The sequence below is a fragment of the Strix uralensis genome, chromosome 5 (genome assembly GCF_047716275.1).
Source record: "Strix uralensis isolate ZFMK-TIS-50842 chromosome 5, bStrUra1, whole genome shotgun sequence".
Taxonomy (NCBI): domain Eukaryota; kingdom Metazoa; phylum Chordata; class Aves; order Strigiformes; family Strigidae; genus Strix; species Strix uralensis.
The window spans coordinates 14,583,691-14,609,101 of NC_133976.1; the positions used below are offsets into that span (position 1 = coordinate 14,583,691).

At 38.3% G+C, this 25,411-nt stretch overlaps 1 protein-coding gene across 10 annotated transcripts in view; it reads right to left on the minus strand.

Moving 5' to 3' along the window:
- Positions 1–15,364, minus strand: part of ORC5 (origin recognition complex subunit 5) — a 75,407-nt gene extending 60,043 nt beyond the window's left edge. For 9 of the 10 annotated variants that reach the window (XM_074869928.1, XM_074869922.1, XM_074869924.1 and 6 more), the window contains exons 1-7: positions 15,309–15,364; positions 11,787–11,968; positions 10,141–10,233; positions 7,656–7,853; positions 3,963–4,037; positions 1,225–1,336; positions 733–863 (exon numbers count right to left, since the gene is read on the minus strand). In XM_074869928.1, the coding sequence (XP_074726029.1) occupies positions 733–863; positions 1,225–1,336; positions 3,963–4,037; positions 7,656–7,853; positions 10,141–10,233; positions 11,787–11,897 (720 nt within the window). In that variant the 5' untranslated portion in view covers positions 11,898–11,968; positions 15,309–15,364. The remainder of the gene's footprint in view (positions 1–732; positions 864–1,224; positions 1,337–3,962; positions 4,038–7,655; positions 7,854–10,140; positions 10,234–11,786; positions 11,969–15,308) is intronic. The other variant, XM_074869923.1, reaches the window with a different exon arrangement.
- Between the last annotated feature and the right edge of the window lie 10,047 nt (positions 15,365–25,411).

Consider the following 25,411-nt stretch of genomic DNA (forward strand, 5'->3'; position numbering starts at 1 on the left):
TGTAGTTCAGTGCTGGGAGGACTGAAACACACGGGGGTGACCCACACCAGAGCAGCCCGGGAATGGCTGCAGCCTGTGGGAAGAACTCACACTGGAGAAAGTTCATGGAGGACTGTCTCCTGTGAGAGGGGAGCCAAGTGAAGCAGGTGAAGAAATGCAGGGGTGCTTCCACCCCTCAGGAGGAAAGAGCAGCAGACTGACCAAAAACCCCCCATTCCCTGCCCCCTGTGCCACTGGGGTAAGGAGATAGAGATTATCAGGAACAAAACTGAGCCCAGGAAGAAGGGAGGGGTGGGGGGAGGTGTTTTTAAGATATGGTAATGCTTCTCACTGTCCCACTCTCTCTGTTAATTGTTGTTGTTAGTGTTTGAATTAAAGTGATGTTATTTTTCCTCCCCTAAGGACCCTGTCTTTTGCCAGTCACCATAAATGGTGAGCCACCCCTACCTGTCCTTATCTCGATTCCTGAGCCTTCTGCTTCATTTTCTCCTTCCCAGAGCTGGGGGGAAGGTGTGAGTGAAGAGTTTTGTGGGCTCAGTTGCCTTCTGGGCTCAAACCAGACACTGCTCCATGCAGGGGGGGGTGGACTAGATGACCTTTAAAGGTCCCTTTCAACCCAAACTATTCTATGATTTTTCTCTTTGTCTATATTCAACAATAAATCTAGACTTTCAGAATCCACTTGGCAAAAAACACCCCAAAACAAAACAACTCTAAAGGAGTTCATCTCACCAAATGCTGAAGTTCTTTCAGGTCCCTACAGACCATGTAGAATACACCAAGCAGAATATTGATATATGCAGCATAGAAATCCACAGAATATTCTGGGGGATGATTCTGAGACAAGATTTTCTGCAGGTGTCCTGTTTAAACAAAAGTAAATTTTGCTTATTTAAAGCTAACTTAATAAACTGACCCCATTTTACAGTTCAGTGGAAAAACAAACTATAATCATTACTAAAAAAACCCCCCTAATCCACCAAAATCTACATAACTAAAAGAACCAGCAAATATAAGGAACCAAAATGTTACTTTGAGATGTTTTAGCAACTGAAGAGACAAGTCTTTTAGAAGTTGTGTGAATATAGACTTTTACATTCCAGTAGCTATTACATATTCCAGATTCTATAAAAGTCATACTGATAAACATGGAAAAAACCATTTGGATATTGTTTGACAAAGTACTATTCAATCCCCAAAAAGCAGATTAAAGAATTAGTTTACCTATGCTGTAATCAGGAAAATACAAGGTGAATGGCTCAAAGCATCCAATATTTGGACGGAACAGTTCCCATACTATTTCACTGAGCAGGACAACTGTCACATTTCTGTCCGTCTGCACGGGGAAGAAGAAGAAAAAAAAAAAAAAGAGTGGTGACAGATAAGCAGAGAAAGAAAATAATTATACTGCATGTGACAATATCAGTGAGAAAAATTATTACTGTGACTTTTCTGTTCCACAAAAATCGTCAAATCTACAGTTTAATACAAATTACTAGAAAAGTAATAAAGCTTCAGCTGGCCTAATCAAGAAGGTCATACATTTGCAGATTTTCATAATTACATGAGATTTCTCTGCATCCCTTGCCATTTCACTGACACTGTGGGGTGACAGAGCTCTGGGACTAGACAATACCAGGAGAATCCATCCCTTACTCCCAAAAATTAAGACAGCATTTTCCTTGGGTCATTAAACTCAGACTTTCAGAACCAACAGGAAGAAAGGTGAAAAAGTTCAGTGCTTTCTGAAACCAAGCTATCTAGTACTTTATTTTAAAGATAAACTGGTCTTTAAAAACAAACAAAAAACATGCCAAAACAAAAACACAGTATTAACTGTGTACTCTACCAACTGTTTTACTAGTTACCAACAATGGCTATATGTAGTAACATATTCTTTTTAACCAAGTTTTTATTGACAATATACTTGCCTTGAGTTTGATGTTTTGGTCAATAGATAACAAAAACACTTCATGTTAAAAAAATATTCCTTAATTTGCTCACCCTTCAAGATATCAGCTTTATAATATAAAGCTAACTATCTGTGAAGAGGATGCCTCATTCTTCCTTTGTGCAAGGTTTTTGCAACCATACTAAAAGTTCTACATAACAAAAGATGCTTTTAAATATGGTTCAAGAAAGACATTTCAAAACTTTTGAGGCACCTCAAGAAAATAAAAGGAAGTAATGTAATTGAATTGACAATGCTGTGAATTACTTGAAATGCTATTCCCCTTCACTGAAATCCAGGGAGAATCTTTATTTATTTACTCTTCCCACTTCTTGCAAAAGTGGCACCCACCCATATTCTTTATTGGTTTTTCTTTCTCTATTTTTATGGAACTTGTTTCTTCTTTAATGAGAGAACATTTCTGTAGATTTCTTTCAATCGTGTTCCTTTCCCAGATTTCCTACTATTTTAGCTGAGAAACGTACTAAGGTATTTTCAGTTCTGACAGACCTGACAAGACCTTCCTATATGAAAAGCTTAAGTACTTCCCATCATAATCCTCACAGAAATCAAGCATCCCATGACCCATTATTCACCAACGATCCGCCTAGTCCCATGAAGTCTTTCACCACTAATGAAGTTTCTTGTCTCCTTTCACTGCAGGAAAGGAAGTGATGCAGTAGATTTGCTCCTACAACATTACTCTGCAACATCAGCTGCACAAGAATTTTACAAAGCTTCAGTCCAGAATCCAGAATTTAAGCAACTGGAATCTCAGCATTCAGGAAAGCTGACAAACTTCTTTGGAGGTTACTTTTGAATTTGAGAGTGTTTCTCTAGCATATTTAAGTCTTAGCCTATTTCTTTTGGTCCCTGAACAGCAATCAAAGTTTTCCTCCTCTTCTGTCAAACAGGTTATTTCTGCTTCAGGGGCAGCAAAATCCAGAACATGGGCAGAACAGCCAAAAAGAGTCAGAAAATGCACCAGCTGCCAGGATTAAGAACACAGCTGTGAATCAGTCTTCATTCAGTAAATAGAGAAATCAATGTCACCAGAACATTAAGAGTACCACACAGAAATCTTAAGAAGGGTAATTTCAGCTATTTAGATGTTCAGACATTTCAAAGTACCACCATCTTTCTGCATTTGTCTTCAGTTTCTTTTCAAAGGATGCACCATTTTTCCTCATTCCAAGGCATAAACTTTGATACTTCAGAAGTGATAGAAGGAAAGATACAGTGGTTTACTCCAGAAACAGACTGGTACCATTCCAGTAGAAGTGTAAAAACTCTGCCATCATAAAGCCCATTTGCAGCTGCTGAGCTTTGCAGTTGCAGTCACAATTAAATCACTGGTGGTCTACCGACCATCCTCAAGCCAGCCACCACACAATGCTGTGAAGTTTCACATGGGAGAAACTTGAGGAAGACAAACGTTTCCTGAGTTGAAAATTCACACTCCCAATGCTGAATTCACTCAATGTGGTTGAGCTCTCTGAATCAGCAGCTGACTCAGAAGCAGACTTTGGATTCCCACACAGATATGTGACAAACTCTAAAAGGGTTTTTATTTATTTATTTGTACCAAGACAATAGGAGCGATGTTGAAACTTCTCCTTATATAGTCTGCCTGAGATTTTTTTTCTGCAATTATTACAAAACTTTAAATTAAGAGTAGAAAAATTTCATTCTTCTTAAAAACAAAAATATTCTAGAAAAGATAGCTATGTATCTGACACCAGCCTCAACAGAACCTACAACACATCAGATGTCATAGAACAAGATACTATTAAACAGAATTTTTTTTTTAAAGTGTAAGAAAAATCTGCCAATGTTTAAATTCTGGTTTGGTTTTTAGTTTTGACTACTGCCAGTTGACTGGCGGGAGATGAGTTTTGCAACTTTTCTCATCTAAAGAATCACTTGTCTTGATACGTGAACCTGGATGGACAGATACCACGTTCAGTTACTTTCACTATGCAGGAAACAATTTTTTTTTCCAGACACTTACCAACTCTTGAAGCCTAAGAAATGCTGGCAGGATGTTTGCTTCCATTTCCCTCAGCTGCTCTGCTCTATCCAGTACCTTTTAACAAAACAATGATCTTATTACACAGATAATGTCACCTTCCATTCCCACATTGACTTAAAATTAATTCTTAGCGGCTGAAAACTCATTTCACCAATGGCTCTTAGACAGCAGAAACCACTTAGGTATCAAGACCCCTTAAAGAAGCAACATCAGAGAGATTATTCTTCAGGTGTGCTTCCAGGAAGCCCAAGCAGCTCCACCATCTAAAAAAAAAAAAAATACAATTCCCAGACAAGCAACATTCTCCTGCCTTGTGGCAGTGAAAATTAAAACATAAATCAAGAATGTCAGTCAAGAATATCACTGACAAAGCCCTAATATTAACCGCCATCGAAACATCAATTTTTGTCCAAAATTCTTCTTATATTAAAAAAAAATTATGTGTAGCACTGCAGCACTATATCAACATGCTTACTGTAGGAGAGCTATCTTTTCCCACTATGAAATTATTTTTCAGAAATAAGAGCTGATACTTTCAAAAAGTTAGCTATCATCTGGAATCCACACAACTGAATTTTGAGAGAAACTTTTCTTGCCATAGTTTGCACCATAGATATTGACAAGATTTATTGTATTGTATACAAACCTGGCATAGCACTAACAAACACATAGCATATGCACAGCTTAAACAAGAAGCATTTTATCTAACATATTTTGAAGCCTAGAGAAAAAAAAAATAGGAGCATGAAAACATGCATGGCTATCCTTTAGCAAAAAGAATTTGTATTCCCAGTACACTTAAAATCTTGACAGAGATGAAAAAAGATAATAGAAACACATTTCTTTACTGTTTTATTTACTACTTGCAATATAATCTAAATTCTGAAGTTCATTACTTCTTTTGAATTACTGCTGTTGAAAGAGAAACTACAGATCCCTACAAAATTGTATTTTTCTATCCTTTTACATTTCCTCCCCACACCAAAGCATTAAGACATCTATCATTTCTGTTGCCCACAATAAGAATTTTATGTGGACAAACAAGAAACATTTTATGAAAACAGTATTTCAAAATCACACCATACAGGAAAAAAACCTGAAAGAGCAGTATCTCTGCAGTAATAGCTCATGCTTCTCAGGAATTTATTTAAAACTGCAATACAATACATGATTTTATATTGACATTTACATTTGGTTCATATAATAAATTACTTCAGGGATGAAGACTGCTTTACATTACTGACCAAATAAAGGCTACATATTTTTATGAATAAAATACTGCTTATTGGACCCCATGACATGAAGCTACCAAACACAAAGTTTAAGGTCTTGACCTAAGTAGATGTTACCTTTTAGTTAGGTGAAAAACAAACTAGAGTTTCTATTTACAGCAGATAAAATATACTGTGACCCTAGCTGGTGGAATATGTCAAGTTGTTCACAGAAACAGCCTACCCACAGACCTATAAATCCATGCCTCTTTAGTTTTAATATAGATTCATCACCCTTCATCTTTTCTAAAAACAGCAGCTTGTTACTTCTGTAAAGCACTAAATATTGTAAATGTATGAATGACTACAAGTTACATTGGTTCCGATTTTTCAGGTAGTTAGAATGAATAAATTCATTTTTCACAAGTAATCACAAGCATTCAGCATCCATGCTTGAGTAAAGAGAAGCATTTAGAATCCTTTGCTTGAAAGTGAACATTTGTCTTAATCTGCTCTGAGCTAATTGGGCTGAAATATTACATTATTTACTACAGAAATGAAATAGAATAAATTAGTATTAACGGTTTATGCTACCAGCATGCTGGTCTTCCATCAGTCCCAATTTAAACCACTCTACAATAAATACAGATGACACAGGTTAATATACATTAACTAATTTCCCCCATTCCTGTCTGTTCCCATGCAGAACAAAAATCAAATACTAATTTAATAGTTAATTCTTTTGATTCAGCAACTATTTATGTGATACAATTGAATCTTTCTAGGTATTTAATGGTTTGCTTTCTATAACCACTGTTCAAGAACTTTCTAATTTTCTGAGTGATGCTAATTTTCATATAACACATGAAGCATTCTTCACTGATGTACAACAGTTTAATTCAAATATTAATCTGAAAGTAAAATTTTATTATATAAAGCATTTTGTGAAAGTCCCTAAAGATTATTTTAGTGCTAAATTTCGTTCTTATGGAATTGTTGAAGGATGCCAATACCACTTCTGTGATGGTAAATTAAAATGAATTATCTATGTATAACTTCTTATCTATTTTAAGTACTGGTACATTTTATCTTCATTCAATGTTTCAGAAGTATGTCAAATTTATTAACCTTATGAGCTGTAGGAAACTATGAGATACTACTGTTTTCACCAAACATAATATGAAGTTATTTAATTCAGTGGATATTTTTTAATGGAAATAAAACTTATTTAACTAACCTGTGAAACAGAAGGAAGAATGTTCCGTGAAATTATGAACTACTTGTTTGACTACAAAAAACAAAGTAGTATGCCTGTCGATTGCTGTGAGAAACATGCAGAGTGATTACCCAGGGTCATTAAGCTTTCAATCTTGAACCACTTTTATGTTCTCTTAAATAATCAATTTGACCTCTTTTAAAAAACCCTTCATTCCTACTGCTGGGCTGAAATTTCAGTCCATGTCTTTTGCAGGTCCACAATGCATACATATAGTCACATATCACTAATACTATGGCATTCCTATTTTTAAGATAACAGGTTTTGTTCAACCAAGTGAGAGCTAGAAAAAAAAAAAAAGTAGTTTTGAGGAGTCTGTCCTTTCTTCAAACTTCTGCTATGCCTGAGATTTGTTTCTATGTTCATCTCTTGGCACTATAAATGCTGTTACAGATGTCTGCAAGTTTTGGCTCCTCCATGAAGTTATCACAGGAAAAAAAAAAACACCACACCAACAAACCCCTATATTCTAGTATTACATTGATTCGATCATTCCTGTGATCTAAATTCAGATTATTTTTCCTGCAGTCTGCCTGTTTATTCCACTTGAGTATATCATCAAATTTTTCATTGCAGTCTTTTTTTTTCCATCTTAATTTTCAAGCTACAGATCATGTCTCCAAGGGCCACAAGTGTAGTTGAAGATGTAAGATCTCAACAGCACTTTTACAGAGAAAATTACATATTTCAGTTCCTTAATACAACTTCTAACTTGAACCTATTCTAGTCAAAAATTCTTGTCATTTGTGTGCTCCACAATTCACTTCTGCCCTGCCTCCCACCTTTGCGAAAATATCGTCACAAGGAAACAGATAAACATGACTTACTAATTATAAATCAAATACAGGTTTTCTACATTTAAAGATTTTGTAATAGTATTACATACCTAATTTAACTATGCAGTATAATTTAAGTTCATATTAGTTATGCTATACAGCTTTTGTGCATAAAAAGTTCTAAAAGCACAAAAAACAGATCCTCATGTAAAGACAATAAATCAATGGAAAGAATCTCAACAGTATCAACAGATTCTGAATTAGGTCCACAGGGAAATTTTGTGAAAACTGATCTATATTTGTGAAAACTGATCTATAATGCACATATTTCACATACAAATTATTGATAGCAATTACTCACACGCTCTTAACCAAAATTAAACTGGAACACTAAAATTAAATTACTTACAATGTATAATGTTTGATCTTCAAGCTCTTTGCTCACAACAGCTTGTTTAAACAGACGTACAAAGTCATTGAAAGTATCACAATGCACATGAGAAGTCTGTTCTGTCTCAGAACAGCTGCTTTGCAACTGCATAAGAATTTCTTCTAAAAGAAGTCGTGAAGTAAAGTATTCCACACAGTTCACAAACACATGAGGAAGCTGAAGAGAATAAGAAAAAAAAAAATACAACTCTATTTGGCTTTTTCAGTGTAAATACTCAAAAATCATTTTCCCTTCCAGATGAGACAATGAAAGAAACTACACCCTGCCAACAGAATATAGAGCATAAACCACAAAACTTTGCCAAAAAAAGATTTATTGCTGATGTACCTAGTCAAAATATTATATACCACAAAGTGGAGAGATATGATGAATCCTTGTAGGAAACATACAGTGTTTCTTCCAACTATGTTTAAAAACTGTGAGCAATACACAAAAGAAAACTAAACAGCATTTAGATCAAAGAAAAGCTAGACAATTGTAACACATTACAGTATCATAAAATAGTCCATTACAAATTACAGTGTCTGGATAACATGAACTTCTCTAACTTATATTACAAAGAAAGTAATCTAGAAGCACAGTCCCCAAAATTATTCTGAATGTTTCTGGCATTCACTGCATACAAATGATAAAGTGTAAGCTTCTATATCAGACACATGTAATCAGCCTGCTTGTGCAGAACATTTTTAGAAAACCAGATCTTTTCAGAGCGAAGAGCATGTGAAAAAAGCAGAGTATGAGATACATTTTATGGCAATCCATAAAATATACTTGTAAGTACCAATTTAGTAATATTGCAAAGTTATGGTCATTTGTCTATAAATAGACGACACTATAGACTAAAAAATAGTACCAGTATTCAAACCTACGTAAGGCAAAAAGGGTAATTTTTTAGCAACTCTGCTTTAACAAATAGATTATTTGCATACCTCCATACTCTCTGGTAAGGCACGTGCTCTTTTTTACACCGAACATTAAAACCTCTGGAAAACATTAGTCATTGGGATACGTATGCATTGCTTGCAAAATTAAACTTATGATACAGGAATGTGTGTGTATATAACAACAACAAATATCTAAGTACTTCGTACCAGTTTTTCTACTTAAAATACAATATGGCATATGATTCAGCAGATGTGGGAAAGCGTGGGTATATGCTGGAATCCACTCAACCAGCGTGTAATAAAAGGTTTTCTTACGATTTTTAAAACTATTAAAAGAAAGGGGCTACATCTCCAAAAGTACCTTTCAAAGTGCTGCTCCTCCATAGCAGAAGGAAAGCTGGGTGCCTCAGATGTGATTCACGACACCACATTAAGTAGGAGACACCTATACTTGGCAGCAGCAAGTGCTGTCGAAAGAGTTGCTGCTTAATTATATTCCTTTCCAGGGTCTGGCCACATCTTTGGTATGTTGCAAGTGGGTAGCACAGTGTTAGGAGCATTGCACAAAAGGCTACTGCATGAAAGAGAATCACAATCACCGTCTTCCACCTTTCTCCCTCTGCAAAATTTTTAATGAAAGGGACAAGATCGCTGTGTTTTGCATAAAAGCTAGTCCTGCAGGTATGTGATAAGTGTGCTCTGGACATTCCACACACAAGTGGAAATTTATGGCTTAGGCATGAAGCAGGCACCTGTCATTGGATTTAGATCCCTGAAGCACGAGACTGACAAAAAAAACAGGCACCAACAGATTTAGATGGAAATTTCTGTTATGACACCCTTCAACTTAGAGGAATTTAAAACCTAAAAAATTAGAAAAAGGAATAAAACTAGCATGAATATACACATTTGCTAGCAGAAAAAGAAGGGCCACAAAAGTGGCAAGAACCTAGTACTTCAAAGTCTTCTGCCAGCACTGACCAAAGAGACTGCAATGGACTTAAGGCCATACCTCTCTACATCATTCTTCAAGACAACTAATTTTGTAAGGAACATGCATTCAGCCACAACGACCCACTATTATGTAGCTCAGATTATCATACGATGTTTGAAGAATAGGTTTCTCTGCCTGCAGTCCTTGCAACTGAAATAGATCCATTCCTGACAAAGTTCCTCCTTCAGTTAATAACATATAGCAACTCCAGGATTAATCATCAAGGATATAACTCATGTCCCAGTGGACAGCATTAAAGTAGATTTTCTTCCTTAATAGTTCAGGGAAAGACAGTTTGTAGTCCCAGTTTCCTAGGAATGTAAGGTTCCTAATTCAAAACTGTACAATGAATTCTCAGTAGTTTTCACTTCACATATTCGAACATCTGTCTTATCAGTCCTCCTGGACCTACTTCTTACTCCTACACAGTTTTCTAAGAGCAGGAATCCAAAGTAGAAGAATCAAGAAAGCAGAAATGGCTGAGGAAACAAACCATTTGAGAAAGTAGAAGGTAGTTTGAGGGACCATCTGTCACAGAAAAATTCTTCATTGTAAACATTCTTACCTGTAAGGTGTTTAGAAGAGTTTGCATCACATAGGTCTTTCCACTAGATGTATGTCCATAGATAAAGATGGATGGAAAACTAAACTGCTGACGCTAGGAAAAAAAAAAGTTGTTTCTGTTTCAATTCCTCTTTTTTTTCATACAACAAATAAAAGATGTATCAATGAACTTTCCCTCCAAAAGAAAAGTTATCTTTTAAATTGAGACATTAAATATAAAATACGCCAATTATTATGGAATCAGTGTGATCAAGTTTTATGTTTCATCTTCACTGGGAGGATAAGTCCCAAGCATCAAGTATCACAAAGCTACCAGTGAAACAGCTATAACATGAGTATACATTTTTCATGGGAAAAACAAAGCAAACCAACCAAAAAAAAAAAAACCCCACCAAACAAACAACAAAAACACACACCAAAAGAGAAAAGCATTGGGCTCTTAATTCAAATTGCTTAACTGAAACAAAACCTTGGCAAGCACAAAGTGCAAGCTTTATATTGTCCTAACCTCTGCAAACACTACAAACTGCTCTTCTTTCCATTAGCATCAAACAGAAAAGAACTAAATGGTTTGGTAAAGGAGATGGCAAAGGAGCTCACTCTCACAAGGCAGTATTTGATAGAATATCTCTTATTTATTTAATGGTACTAATGATGTATATTTCATGGATTTTTTTAAGATGCAAGGAAATAAGTAACATGTTCTTTTTATTTCATTCTGCACAGGTATTTATTTTTGCGTTTTTCTCATTTCTATGAATCTTGTACACTGACTTAAAAAATTAATGCAAAATTAAATTTGACAAACACTTTTTATGAAAAGCAATTATATTCAATTAATCCACGATAAAGGCACTTTTGTGCAAGATATGCAGATACTCAAACCTGCACATTTAACAAGAATTTAAGTATCTATTTTTTTAAGAAGACTTGTTGCCACTACACTTGTAATAAATACATAAAACTTAAATGCTATAATTTAATGTAAATATTATCTATAATTAAAGACAGAACCAGAAACAGGTAGTAATTTCCACTTTGTTAACTGAATGTAAATGGATATACCAAATGCTTTTAGGTTTGCAAATAAAAATCTCCATTACTTTTTACCACAGCTTTACCAAGCAGTAACACAATCAATTAACAAGCCAGTGATTTCCATATCTTATGGCCAGCAACAGAACTACTAAGAATCAGACTAATTTCATGTACTTAGAATTCAGGCATGCAGATATTAGATTAACAGGTCAAAATCAAACAGAATTTCTACACTGCCACTGAAAAAAAAAAAAAAACTTCAGAACTTCAGACGAGGGAAAAAGACTCACTTCCTGGTACTAAACGGCAAAGATGGAACAGAGTCATGAAGAAACCAAGCTTTAGAGACAGCAAGGCACAAATGGCTTAAGTCTGTTTGGGTCCTTCCAGCTGCAGAACAGCTTTCAACATTCAAACTTACTAGAATCTATCTGCCAAACAGTAATGTCAAAGATGGGCAATAAAAACAAAAAACAAAAAAAAAAAACCCAAAGAGACAACCAAAGTATGTTCATAATGACATCACAAAAATGCCCTTAAATTTCTACTCTCCTCTGAGGCAGCATAACATCTTTGTTCTATTCAAACACACAATATAAAAAGCACTACCTCTCCAAATATTGACAGCAACATGGACACTTGGGATTCTCGACAAGGCACCAAACTTTCCAAGTGAAGCAGTGTAGCTGCTGGGTACGCTGGGTGTTCAAGATTAGGCATTTTGATGTTCCTGTAGTTAGTCACCTAAATATGCACATCCCATCTGAGGAGCAGAGACAAGAAAAAGTGATCTGGAAAATAAAATGTTTTAATTATTTGCTGTCATATACATAAAGGAAGAAAATCCTGGCTTGTATTAGGAATAGTGTGACCAGCAGAAGTAGGGAGGTGATAGTCCCCCTGTACTCTGCACTGGTGAGGCCACGCCTTGAGTATTGTGTCCAGTTTTGGGCACCTCAATAGGAGAGAGATATTGAGGTGCTGGAGCGAGCGCAGAGGAGGGCAACGAAGCTGGTGAAGGGCCTGGAGAATAAATCCTATGAGGAGCAACTGAAGGAGCTGGGACTGTTCAGTTTGAGGAAGAGAAGGCTGAGGGGAGACCTCATCACTCTCTACAGCTACCTGAAAGGACATTGCAGAGAGGTTGGTGGTGGTCTCTTCTCACAGGTAATTAGTGACAGAACAAGAGGGAATGGCTTTAAACTGCAACAGGGGAGGTTCAGACTGGACATTAGGAAAAAATTTTTCACAGAAAGAGTGGTCAGACAGTGGAATAGGCTGCCCAGGGAGGTGGTGGAGTCACCATCCCTGGATGTGTTTAAGGGTCGTTTAGATGAGATGCTGGGGGATATGGTGTAGGGGAGAACTTTGCAGAGTAGGGCTGATGGTTGGACTTGATGATCCAAAGGGTCTTTTCCAACCTGAATGATTCTGTGATTCTATTCTATGAAAATAAACAGGAGTTGACAAAATCTAAACAGACCTTCTAGCTCAGAATAATGGTATAATTACGACAGACCTAAGAGACTTCATCAAAATCGAACTTTACTATGTAAGACACTGTACAGACACTTTCACACCAGACAGAATCCGAAAAACTCAGATAAAAAGGGAAAGGCATACAGGGTATAAGCAAATCAGTATAACAAAGAATCCTCATAGTTTATTTAACTGGAAAAATACATACTTAGTTTTGGTTTTATATACATTTAAAAGCAGCAAAGGAATAAAATGAGGAAAGTAGAATAGTCACAGATCATCACCTCCCTGATGGTAAGGGTCGGAAATACTTCTTAAAAATAGTAGGAGCCCAACCAGTTTGATAAAACTGTAATATTAACTACAGTCTCCCTTTTAGACAAGGACTAGTCAAGGAAGATGAAGATTCTTGATTGTCCAAACACTGGGAAGGCTGGATTTTAGTGACAGAACATGGAAAAACATCTCAAAGATACTACTTTGTCTGCAGCTTCCAGAGCTGCTGGGATGACAGTACATTTGCCTGTAGTGTTAATGACAACATGCAGAGAGAGAACTGAAGTAAGCTCGTGAGCGGGATTCTAACTTTAAATGCAACATAACTTCTTCAAATGTAACATAACTTGACATCCAAAAATAAAGTTTAGAAATTTAGGTAGCGCAATAAAGATATTTCATCCGCAGGTAGGAATATCTGCAAGTTATCAAGACAAAGATAATAAACAAAGCACTCCAAAGAGATTTAAAACATAAATATTTACTGCCAAATATGTTACGCTGGGCATAAGTACAATGCCACATGAAAAAAGGTTAGGTTAGCATAAGGAGATCAGAAATAGCATGGGAAACGGAAAACAGAAGCAAAAAAGCAATACTGGGTTGCACTGACAGGGGAGCTACTGGGCTACAAGGAGGTTCACAAATACAAATGTACTTACTGAAATACTTAAGAGTTTGTTTTGGGACCAATCCCTATTAACTATTTCCATAAATACATTTTAGAAAATATTTTTGTTTTATTTTTTATACTTCACCTTCAGTGTTTTCTTAAGTAAAAATTGGGATTGTAGAATCATCAGCAGAAAAACAAGTGGAATTAATAAGGAGAAAAAGGATAACCCTAATAACAGAAGTAATCGAGTATAATGAAATTAAACACTTCAAATTACACATATTTGTAAGTAATCATATCACACCTAACAAGGACTACAGTTAAATATCATGGAACTGTAAGTCTGAAGCAACCTGAAAAATAAACAAGTCAATGACATAATAAGTATGAGAAATCAAAGTAATGCAGCTATCAAAAAAACAAACACATAATCATGTGTATCAGGCAAATTATTTTCCGTACAGACAACCACACATATAGCCTTGGTCCATTTTATCAGATCAGCTCTGAACAGGTCTGCCCACCTGTCCACTCTATCTAGTCAGTTACCTTTTCAAAATGGAATGATGATACAAAAAAAATGAGTATCTTGATTAAGGCTGCCCTCTAAAAATTAGCTAGGAATAAATATCAAGGTTGAAAAGAAAAAAAATTTAGACAGTAGCCTCCAGAACAGAGGACAAACAAGGAAGAAAAGCATTTTAGAAAAGGCTGAAAAGTTTGCACGGATTTAAGAAAAAGGACAGCTTTTTTACTCCACTGACTACATGAGAACAGGACTTAACTAAGTATCCTAAACACATCTAAAGCTGTAAGGAACTTCAGCTTCTCCACCCTGCTGCACTCCAGAAAAGCGTGAACCGCCTGTTGGTCACACCGTGTCAGCCAGCCGTTTGCTTCTCAAACACCCCAGCACATTTCAACTTATACTAAACACATTTAAGCCACTGGATGAAAACCTGTATCTCTACTGACTATATGTAGGTGTCAATGTTCAACAGGATCCCATCCTAGAGTTGATAAGAGAAAGAATGTCTAGGGAAACATGTTCACAAAACGATTCCTTTAGATTAAATGGCAATGTTGACACAAGGACTGGCATCTGCCAAAGCTTGAATTCAGGATGTTCCTGACTAGGGAAGGCTGTACAGAGGTTGTACATGTGACTGCAGCCAGATCAGGAGGGACAAAAAGCACTTACTTTCCAGCTGAGTCCAGGTGAGGATACCAAAAGTACAAGCTAGATTTTATGGCTGGATTTGATGATTTAGGAGGACCTCTCTCAGTTCATTGGCCTAAAATACCTACATTTGGCACGCCTTTCTACATTGTAGAACGAAAGCTGACAGAACTTAAGAGACCCGCACGGTTCTCTTCCCCTCAGGCCCTGCAAGCACCCTCGCCCCGCAGGGATACCGCCGGCACGGGCGTGCCCTGGCCGAGGGACTGACAACCCCCGGCCTCCACAGCGCGGACCCGCTGCACGAAGCCCGGACTAAGGGCTCCTTCAACCACGCACCTGTGAGGCTGTGGGCGGGCCTCGGCCCAGGGGGCAGCTCTGACCCCGGCAGACGGGGCGAGAGGCTGCCCGGACCCCTGATCCGCGCGCAGCCCCACACCGCTTCGCAACCGGAACGCAGCAGGAGCGAGTCTGCCCTTCCACCTCACTCCCCGCCTCCCAAGCGCCAGAAACCGGCCGGCGGCCCCCCTCCCCTCCCCGAGCCGGCCGGCCCCACCGCTCCGCTCCGCCGCCTGCTCACCCCGGCTGCCCACACTCGCACCGTCCGCGCGCCGGCTCCCGCGGCCGCCTTCTGCACATGCGCACAGCGCCGCCCAGCCCCGCCTGCCGCGCTCCGTGCGCAGGGGCGGAGCCCGTGCGCATGCGCCTTAGCGACGTGAAGCTCGCCGCCCTTAGTCTGCGTCTGGCAGCGCGGGAAGGGGCTGGAGGGCGGGATGGTTGTGAGGAGGGGGCACCGGCCGCTTTGTGGCGGGGGAGCGGTCTGGGAGTTCCAGGCATGAGGCTTATCCCATAGGGAGACCTGTGTATAGCGCATGCCCCTGGAGAGAGGTGTCTTTGGAGCCATGTATTAGAAGCTGCTTGGCAGCAGTTCGTCAGGGAGAGGAGTGTGTCACTGCAGAGGAGAGAGGTGCTGGTGTCAGGGGACCAGGCCTAGGCCTGGGGCGCAGAGTGAGAAGGAAGTCATGAGTGCATACATGGTTGTGGTATTTGTTAGTTTAACTCCAGCCACCTCCGTTACAGGCACACAGATGAGTGAGTGGTGGTTCTGGTAGCTGGTCGTGCAGAGTTGAAGGTCAGCCTCAAGGTGCATCCTCTGAGGGGACAGCATATAGGTCACAGGAGGGATGTGGTGGTGTGCCTCCCCCCTCCTTTCTGCTTAAAGCAATAGCCACCAGTGGTGGTCATGGTGGCTGCATCGGGTTTAAACTGGACTCTGGGTAGACATACAACACCACAACAGATAAGGGCCATAAATCTTGCTCGACAGCTGAGCACTAGTTGAGCATGCACCAACCAAAATACAGCTGGTATGCAAATATGGCTATAAGTCAATGCTCTTACTCCATAAATAGTAGACAGACCAGGGCCCACTGAGCTCTCCTGCAGGGCAGTGGGCTGCACACCAGGATCTCCCCTTGAGTAGGGATGCCTGTCAGCATTACTCCTTGAGGTTGATGGAATCCTTATCATGTCAGATACTCGGTGAGTGAATTGGGAATAAGCATGCTTTGAAATCTTGGCTAAGTGATGTAAAGGATTAAGTGCACACATACAATCCTTTAGACATAAACTGTTGACCAAGTCTGGGACTAGGAGTGGACCCAGCCGCACCTAAACTCCTCTCTGAGAAGGAGTTTAGAAAGCAAGGGGTCCGTTCTGAACCTCATAATTCAACAGGAGGGTCTCCCTGACAGTTTTGTCTGACCCTGTCCTCTATGCAGTAAATACCAAGTTAACCTTGCCATTGACTGTCGCATTTACTATCAAACTGTGTTAAATCACTGTTTTATATCAATAAACATATTGCTACTTCTCTCTTACGAGGGAAGTGCATCACTCCATCCACAGCAAAGGGTCTGGAGGCATTGCATCCATCCTCTCTTCACACCTGGAAAATAAATGTTACAAATAGAAAAGAGACTCAAAGAAAGTAATCATGAAATTGTGCACATGACTTAAAATAGAACACGGCTTAAAGGCATGGCTGTGGGGTTTCTGCTCCAGTCAAGCTTTGCAGATGGCACTCTAAAAATGCACAACAATACGTTCAAATTACAGTTAAAGTTATATTATGCATAAACATTGCACATTGTATTAGAGGGATAAATATGACAACTGCATACTGGGTTATGAAGGCAAAAGTGATACTCACCCTCCGTACCCTGAGCTGGGTGAAATGTTAAATAAGTAAAGCTTGTGTGAATCAAGCATGATTTCTTTTTAACAGTCAAGTTTTTTGAATATATATGTGTGCACGCACAATCATCATAGCTTGGCCTGAACAGAATTTCAGATCTACAGGTACATATTGTAAATTAATGGACCAAAACCATCCTGAATGGAATTAGGAAAAGAGAAGGAAAGAAAAGATGCAACTGCTTCTGACTTATGGTTATATATATATCAATTTGTGTATGGTCTTGTTTTTTTAAATGGCATGTTATTTATCACAGTTTTGCCAAAGCATAATAATAATAGGAAATTATTTTTAATGTTACTGGATTTGCATATATGTGGACAAAAGCTGTAGTGTTACTGATTCAATCCACTTCTTCGCTTGTTAAAAAATCCTAATTTGGAATAATAGGTATATTTTAAATTGTGAATCAAGGCATATGCTTCCTAACAGAGTGATATACTTTTTTCTAGCTCTTGAAACCATGGAATCTGTGGGGGCAGATTCCTCCACGTACAGATAGGTCAAGTTTCAGAAAAAAAACAAATATAACTGCAAGAGTCTCAGAAAGTCCACATTTGTACAGCCTATGTGGGAGCTGAAATCAAATACTTTGGAAGCAGTTCTTAGTGACGTTCAGAATTTGCATCTTGTATGGATTACTACTGAGCAAATCTGAAATCTGGCTTTGCGTTGAGCAAGAATCCTGAAATGAGAGATCAGTCTTTAAAAAAGTAGTTTTCACTGTAGTGATTCTGTAGGAGCATTGATGGTTCAGGCTGCAGTCCCTCCAGGGTCCCTTCAACCCAACATAAATCTATATTGCCTCAAAGAGGAGCATCTCATTCTCCCTGATCCACCCCCACTTCCACTCATTTTCTGGTCCTAGCATTTGAGTAATTATGAAGAGAGCTAGCTCAGGGAACCAGTCCAGCTGAAATTAAACAAGCTAGCTCAGGGAACCAGTCCAGCTGAAATCAAAGCAAACCAAAAAATAGCTACTTCAGTAGTTGCAGCCTCGCTTCCAAAACCCTGCTTATTAACCGAGTGGGACCACCACTACTGTCTCATTTAGCTTCTAATCTGGAATTCAGACAAAATACCCACTAATAATTCTGTTTATTAATCCAAGGTGGCACCATTATTATCATAAGGTAAAAGCCAAAAAATATGTATCTGTGTAGCTTTAGTAATTTAAAATTATTAGGAATATCTGCAATGATTGAAATGGTGGGACTATAATGCTCTGTTTTTGCAGGACTGACCTGAAGTAAGTAATACAGAATCCTGGACTCTTAAACCTGCTGATGAAAAACTATTACAAAAGACTGTTGAACAATTCTGTCCAGTTTCTCAGGCCTATCAGTGTCCATATATTCCTACAGGAAGTCTCTACTTCCCAGTAAAATTGCTTAAATTTAGTAAGTGTGATCTTTTATTTTCATTCAAGCGGTCAAAACTCTTAAGTAGCAGTTGCTAGAGACAGAATTCATGTATCCTAAGTATCTAGCTGGTTGTGTAGCACGATAATTTTGTTTTGGTTTACATCTTTCATCAACCACAATTTTCACTGATGTTGTTAACTGAATATGCATTTCTGCACAACTTTAAATGATTCTTAATTTATACTAAGCTGTCATGTCTTTTTATCTTATTCTGACTATGAGTTGCTTACATATCAAATATATTCAAAATGAGAAAGCAGACAGTAGACTGAGGTTTGAAACTTGCGTATAACAGAGCAGAAGAGAGAATCCTTTCTCGTTGTGTTTATGGTCAGATATTTTATATTAATACTTTTTTTGTCAAACTGATTTTCAGTACAAGTAGTGATTAATATTCCTTTAAGTTTTCTTATCCATAGCTCCAGTTCAACAACAATCTTTTAAGCATAGAATATACACTCATCTCATTCAAATCACTGGGATTTGTCATTCCTTAAATTTACAAACATGTGCTTAAGTGAATTACAGGATTAGATTCTTTAATTTATACATGTAGTTCTATATCCACATATATACATAGAACTGTTTATAGAACACATACATATTCTATGCAGGTTTTGTATGTATGTAGAACTATATAGAGAGAATTACATATATACAATATGTGCAGTATTTCAGTTTTTATTTCTCTCAGTCTTTCCAAGATAGGTACATTTTACCAGAGAAGCCATTGTGCAGGATGCTATTGAGACTGCATCTGGATTATTACTTAGCAGTCTCTTACTATTCAAAAAAGTCAATTCAAGCTGACAGAGGTGCAGAAAATGGCTCTGACAAAGAGCAGGAAGATAAGAAATTATTGCTCTGGGGAGATGTTCTCTTGAAAGCGTCATTGAGGTGGTTTAAGAAATTACTGCAACCATATTTCCTGCCTTGTTGGATGATACAGCTTTTTCAGCTGAGCCAGTGGAAAGTATAATGTCATCATCTACCTCTACACAAGTCATCTATTTAACTTAAATTTCCAGGTAGAGATTATTTAAAATATAAACTGGGTGATTTTTCTTCGAAGTGGATGAAGAGATCTCAGGTGGTTCATTGTGCACACTGTGGTAAAGGAACTAACCTTAAATATTGAAAGAAAAAGGATATCTGCTATAACTTCTAAAATGGTTTCAGCTTTATCTGCTGATGGCTATCTGACACATCCTAAATAAGGGTGGAATTTGAGCCTTGTTGAAGAATAGACGCCAAAGGGGTGAAGAGCTGCTTAAACTAAAGGACGATGTTGTAACAAGAGCAGATAAATATTTTAAGTACAATACTGCAACAAGGAGGAACGCAAACTTCAGTAAAATACACTAATAAAAGCAAGCTCCTTAGTGTTTATCCAGATGGATTCTAACTGGTATTGTTTTGCAAGTGTGTTATTTAAAAAATGCATAACTAAATACATACTAAAAGAACATTTGAAGGGCAAAAGTATGTTTGACCAGATAACTTCGGTCTGTTGGAAGGACACCTACTCTGCTGCAGGCTGTTCTGGGGAAAGCAGCTCTATGCACCAGCTGTAGAAAGGTGGTCAGGTGCATAACAAAGCAGTTTGAACACATTTTAAATGCTCACCAGAAGCCTAACAATTTTTACTTAATGTCAACTGAAGTCGTACAGAGGTAGATAAATCTCTGTGCAAGCCCACTTTGCACTTGTAACTGCGAGAAGTTATTAGGTGTCTTCAGGGTATCAGCTCACCTCTTCATTCTCCTGATACTGAAACAAGGAAGATCAGGGGTAGTTAGGCTTTGTAATAGAAGATTTAGACCAAAGGACTCAGTTACATCAGGAGAAACAGTTCCTGGAGGCAGTTCTGTGAGCTGTGGATTGCAGGAGTGCAATGTATTCCCTTCACATCTTTTGCTGTCTCCCACTCAGCCCCGGTGTCACTGCCAGGGGGTAACGCCAGTGGTGACCCGGCACTGCTCACAGCTGGCAGAGGTTCTCTGTCACTGACACTTAGCAGTAGAATCAGAAACTGAGGATCTGATCCATAATTTCTGATTAAGTTTGCTAAAGATAGACAAAGATGAATGTTTAACAATCTAATCATTAGTGATTATAATCACCGACAGTGGATTTTCAAGCAATTAGTAGTAATTAAGCTCTCATTTATAACTCATTAATATGAAAAACAGTAATTCTATGGATGAAATACTTGCATAGTATCTAATGCAGAGGGTTTTGCAGACAGAAATATATGATGAACCATCTAGAGTTTGAGATCTCCAAATGAGATTTGATAAAAATATCACCATAGCTAAATACTGCTAAATTTCAGCTGGCTGCTCAGACAAATCTGTTGCATAGTATCATAACAGTTTACTTAGAATTTAGGCCCCAAGGGGATCAATCTGTTCAAGGTGAAGGAGAGAAAATAAATACCTTTCCACCAACTGCCAATAAACACAGTCAGTTCATACTGGAGATAGTTTAATTTTTACTTACATTCCCATTAATTCTAGGCACTGTTTATTTTCCAATTTATTTTTCTGGGAAAATGATGTCCTAGCACCAACATCCTCAGTTAAATCAGTGTATTAATTAGTATGTGTATTTCTCTAAGAAGGTATGTAGCAGACTGCAGTAATGTACGTACTCCTCAGAGAACTCTTTACCAAGAGTGTACCACTTCTGCATACAAAACTGCTGAGTTTTTATATGTTACATTATACTCTTTATAAATCAGGAGGACAAAGGGAGATGGACGTCACTACACATACTGTTGCATTTAGGGTGAGAATAAATTTGGTAAGAGATAAATCCCCTTGCATTCTAGCCGGTCCTCAGAGATTAGAGGGGTGGCTGGATTTATCCCTTAATAGGTATGCCAATTATGGCCATAACTATAGGTCTGACCCTGATGCCCGAACAGCCTGTATGCTGTAGATCCGGTTGCATTCAAAAGAAGCAGTCAGGTTCACAAATAGTGCAGATCAGTGGCCATCACTATAGGTCTGACCCAGCCCAAACAGCCCATATACTGTAAGTCTGGTTGCATTCAAGAGAAGCCGTCAGATTCATGAATAGTACGGTTTATTTTTATGCAACATCTACAGATTCTTTAAGATTGCCTATGATAAATGCACAAACTGCAGGTTGGCTATATAGCACTACACAAAAGAAAAAAAGATTGCTATCACACACACTAAGTTCCCAGGTATACACTCAGCATAGCCAAGGAAATCTTACCAAAAGGTGTCCCTTCGGGGGGGGGGGGAGGGACGAGAGCACAAACCCGTTGATCTGTCCCTCCGATTTGGTGTCAGATTATCGTCCCTCCAAGTTAGGTAAAACCTTGGGGTAGTATTTATCTTAGTTTGTATGTGTGAGTGGGTGGGACTGTAGTCAAGCCATTATCTTTTGAGTAACGACACAGTACATTCTTTGGTTTTTGTGGGGAAAAAGGGAGGATGAGAAACAAGGTTGGCTTGATGCGAGGGGTGCAGCTGGGTTTTGTGAGAAAAAAGGGAGGATGAGGAACAGGGCTGGCAGGGCTTTTTTCCCTTGAGAGAAAAAAGTGGAGCAGGAGATAAATCTGTCCTTGAAATGAGTGAAAGAATGGGACTGCGCGGCCTAAATTCCGCTTCGCATTCCTCCTTGGCGCCACGACAAACACAAATCACTGGACCCCCATCCCATCCTGTGCTTGCTCTGGGCACCCTGTGTCAAGGAAATGTGTGTTTTACTGATTTCTCACTGTTTTGCTTTTCTCACGTTTCCAACACCCAACACTTACATAACCAAAACCTATTATTTTTCGTTATATACTCAGATTTTGAAAGGCATACCAAAGTGATGCCATTTATAGCCAAAGTTAATCTACCTGGAGATTCTTGGTTTACTTGCCTAAATACTGGAATGTAGACTGAATTCATTAGGCACCTGAGTTTGGACTTAATGGCTTTCCATAACTGGCATTTGTGTGTGCACTGCAGACAAATGAACTTTTGTTTGTGAGACTGCATCTGACGTGTTAGTGACTTATGAGTGTTCATTCAGAATTCAGTAAAAAGCATAGGTTTTATGGCATGCAAAATTTAAGCAAATCACCAGCAAGCATCTAGAGATTTCTCTAGTTACGTGTTAGAAAAATATTATATGCATAGTATTCTCAGATGAATTATATTTGTAATATTTATTCTCAGATGAATCAAGTTTTTATTTACGTGTTTCAATATGCAAAACTATTTTCTTCTGGAATCAAACTGAAAATTAAATTGCTTGTGTACCTTTGTTTCTTCTCCCTGCAGGAGCCTGGATAGGGTCAGGACTGGGTGGAATTTACAAATAATGCTATTTGGTTTTTCACAGGATAGTGACAGACTCAGAGGGAAAACACTGGAAAAAAATAGTCACCTTTAACTGAAAAGACCTTTGCTATTCTGTGTCTGCCACTGAGCAGCCATTTGGCTACCTAAATATAGTATCTGTAGTTCAAAAAACTAACCTGTGAAGACGGAAGCGAGTCTTGCTTTTGCATTTCCCCAATTCTATTTTGTTATAATTTCGATTGCAGAGTTTCAAAAGAGTAAGCATGCTTCAGCATATTGAGTCATAAATTAAATGATGTTCCATTTCATGACATTATTTGTAATGCCTTACTTTTCTTTCTTCCTAAAATATCATAGTATGCAACTGCCCAGGGAAAATCACTGTTCAAAATTCTGTGCTAGAGCACTTAGCAATGGGCCCATCAGTGAAATGAAAGGTGAAGACATTGCTCAGCAGTTTGGTGTCACAGACAGGCAATACAGTTTTCTAATACAGCTCACCTTATGGTCCTGTTTTGTGTTGCATACATGCATGAGTGTCTCTGTCAGTCCAGACATTCCTGCCAATTTCATTTTTGTATCCACTTGCCAATCTCAAAAATATCTATAGGCCAATTTCTGTATCTATGGTACTAGCTACGTAGAAGTTTAGTGAAAATATGCAGGAATACACCAGGTGAAAAATACATTCCATTTTGAGTTTGTATCCCATTATGCACCAGAGAAGCCTCAACGAAAAAACTGTATCTGAACTGATTGCCATGTTTGGACATAGTTCCCCTCTCATCGTACTACCATGCTTTTTGATCTGTGGCAGAAGTTAGGGCAGTAACCAGAGTCTCCAAACCTTTCTGGTCTGTATAGCTCACTGATGGGATTTGCAAATTCTGCTGTGAAATGCAGCACTGTTTGCCAGGTTTCTCTAAACATAGTCAACGTGACTCCCTGGGTGTTCTACTAATCTGGTAGTGGGAATATTGACAAGGTACCACATCATTGTAAAGGAAAAATCACCCATTCACAATCGATTAAGACAGTTTCCCACTTTGTTTTAATGTCTGAAGTTGCTAGAAATATAACGTGTGAAAGATGAACTATATGACAGTGATGGAATCTGAGTATCATGCAAGGATATGCTTGATGTAGCCATAACAATGGGATGATGCAACCAGTCAATGGGATGCAACTCATCTCACATCACTGCTTCCTGGAACAGGAAAAATGCCAGAATGCTGTGTTACCTACAAAGACAAGTTGTTTGGTGGGGTCCTGTGCTCAGCCAAAGAATTGGCCTATAGCCAGGGAATGTGGCTTTTAACAATGAAAACGTATTTTTCAGTTGTAGGCCAGTGTTCTAATTCTCCCTGTCATTCAGCCCAATGTAGCACTGACTCAGGTGTTAATCTAAGGCAATTATTATGTTACTCATATTGTGAGCATATGAGTGTATACATATATGTGAGTATGTATGCATGTGTATGTGGTAGGAGTGTGTTAAAAAGGAATAGTTCTGCTTATTAATGCATGTGATAGTGCATGGGACACTGGCACTTCTAAGAAGCATCTTCGGTAAAAATGTTCTACTTCAAAAAATAATTGACATTCTCTAACTCCTAAGATGTGACGTGGAAAAAGATGTGGCTATTCAGTGCAGTGACAGCCGGGTAAGGCACCTTGAATAAAAAGAAATTAACCAAAACTAAACATGCAGATCCAGGTTGGGAGAGTAGATAATGATTAATATTACTCTATATCCATTTCTGATATGCAAAATCTATAATCCCACTTTCTTATGGGTCATGTGAACCAAAACCATGGCATGTGGTTGTTAGTACTCCAATCCAGATGCATGTGGCCGTGCTTGGTCGAGGTTAGGGCTGCAGAGCCACATTGACTGAATCATGTGGTTTTAACCGGGGTACGGCCATGGGCAGTTCACACAGGCACTTCGTTAGAGACCTCTTAACACCTTCATTAGTTCTACTTCAGCCGCATTTCCTCACTCTAGGCTTATACAGGAGCTTTCTAGATCCCAGTGTAAATTAAAGTAAACCCGAAGTTGTTTTCACTTGCATTAAACTCACCATAGAGCCAAGAAGTAACTCACACTGCATTTATCTTTGCTCATATCCTGACGTACCCTAAGCAGAGTCTGCTGACAGCCTTGGCTTACAGCTTTACCCCAGTTAGTCTTCTGTGCTGGAACATGACGTCCTAGAAACTTTAAAGTGTTTTTTTTTCTTCCATGACATCGTCTGTGATGCAGGATTCACATTCCCAGGGAGCATAATCTGTTGGGAGTTTTCCTTTCCTTGAACTGGTCATATGACTGCTCAAATATTCGTTGTGAGCTGGTTTTCTTTCATCTGGGCTTGGTATTATTTTAAAAGCGATTGAGTCGGTTGCTGTCTGATAGTCACAGCAATACCATGCTCAACTTCATTCCTGTGGGGTTTTTTTACTAGCTTCCAGTAAATTATGAGAGACAGATCCCAATGCATTTTTGTCAATATAGAATTGAAGATTAATTTAATCTTTAAATAGAAAATCAACTAAATATCAAGGCTGCAGGAGGAAGCAGCAACTGAGTCATTACATTTATGGACTAAACTTTAATATTACAGTTTTAATCTATAGAAGTAAAAAACAAGCTAAATTTCACCCTGGGCAGATA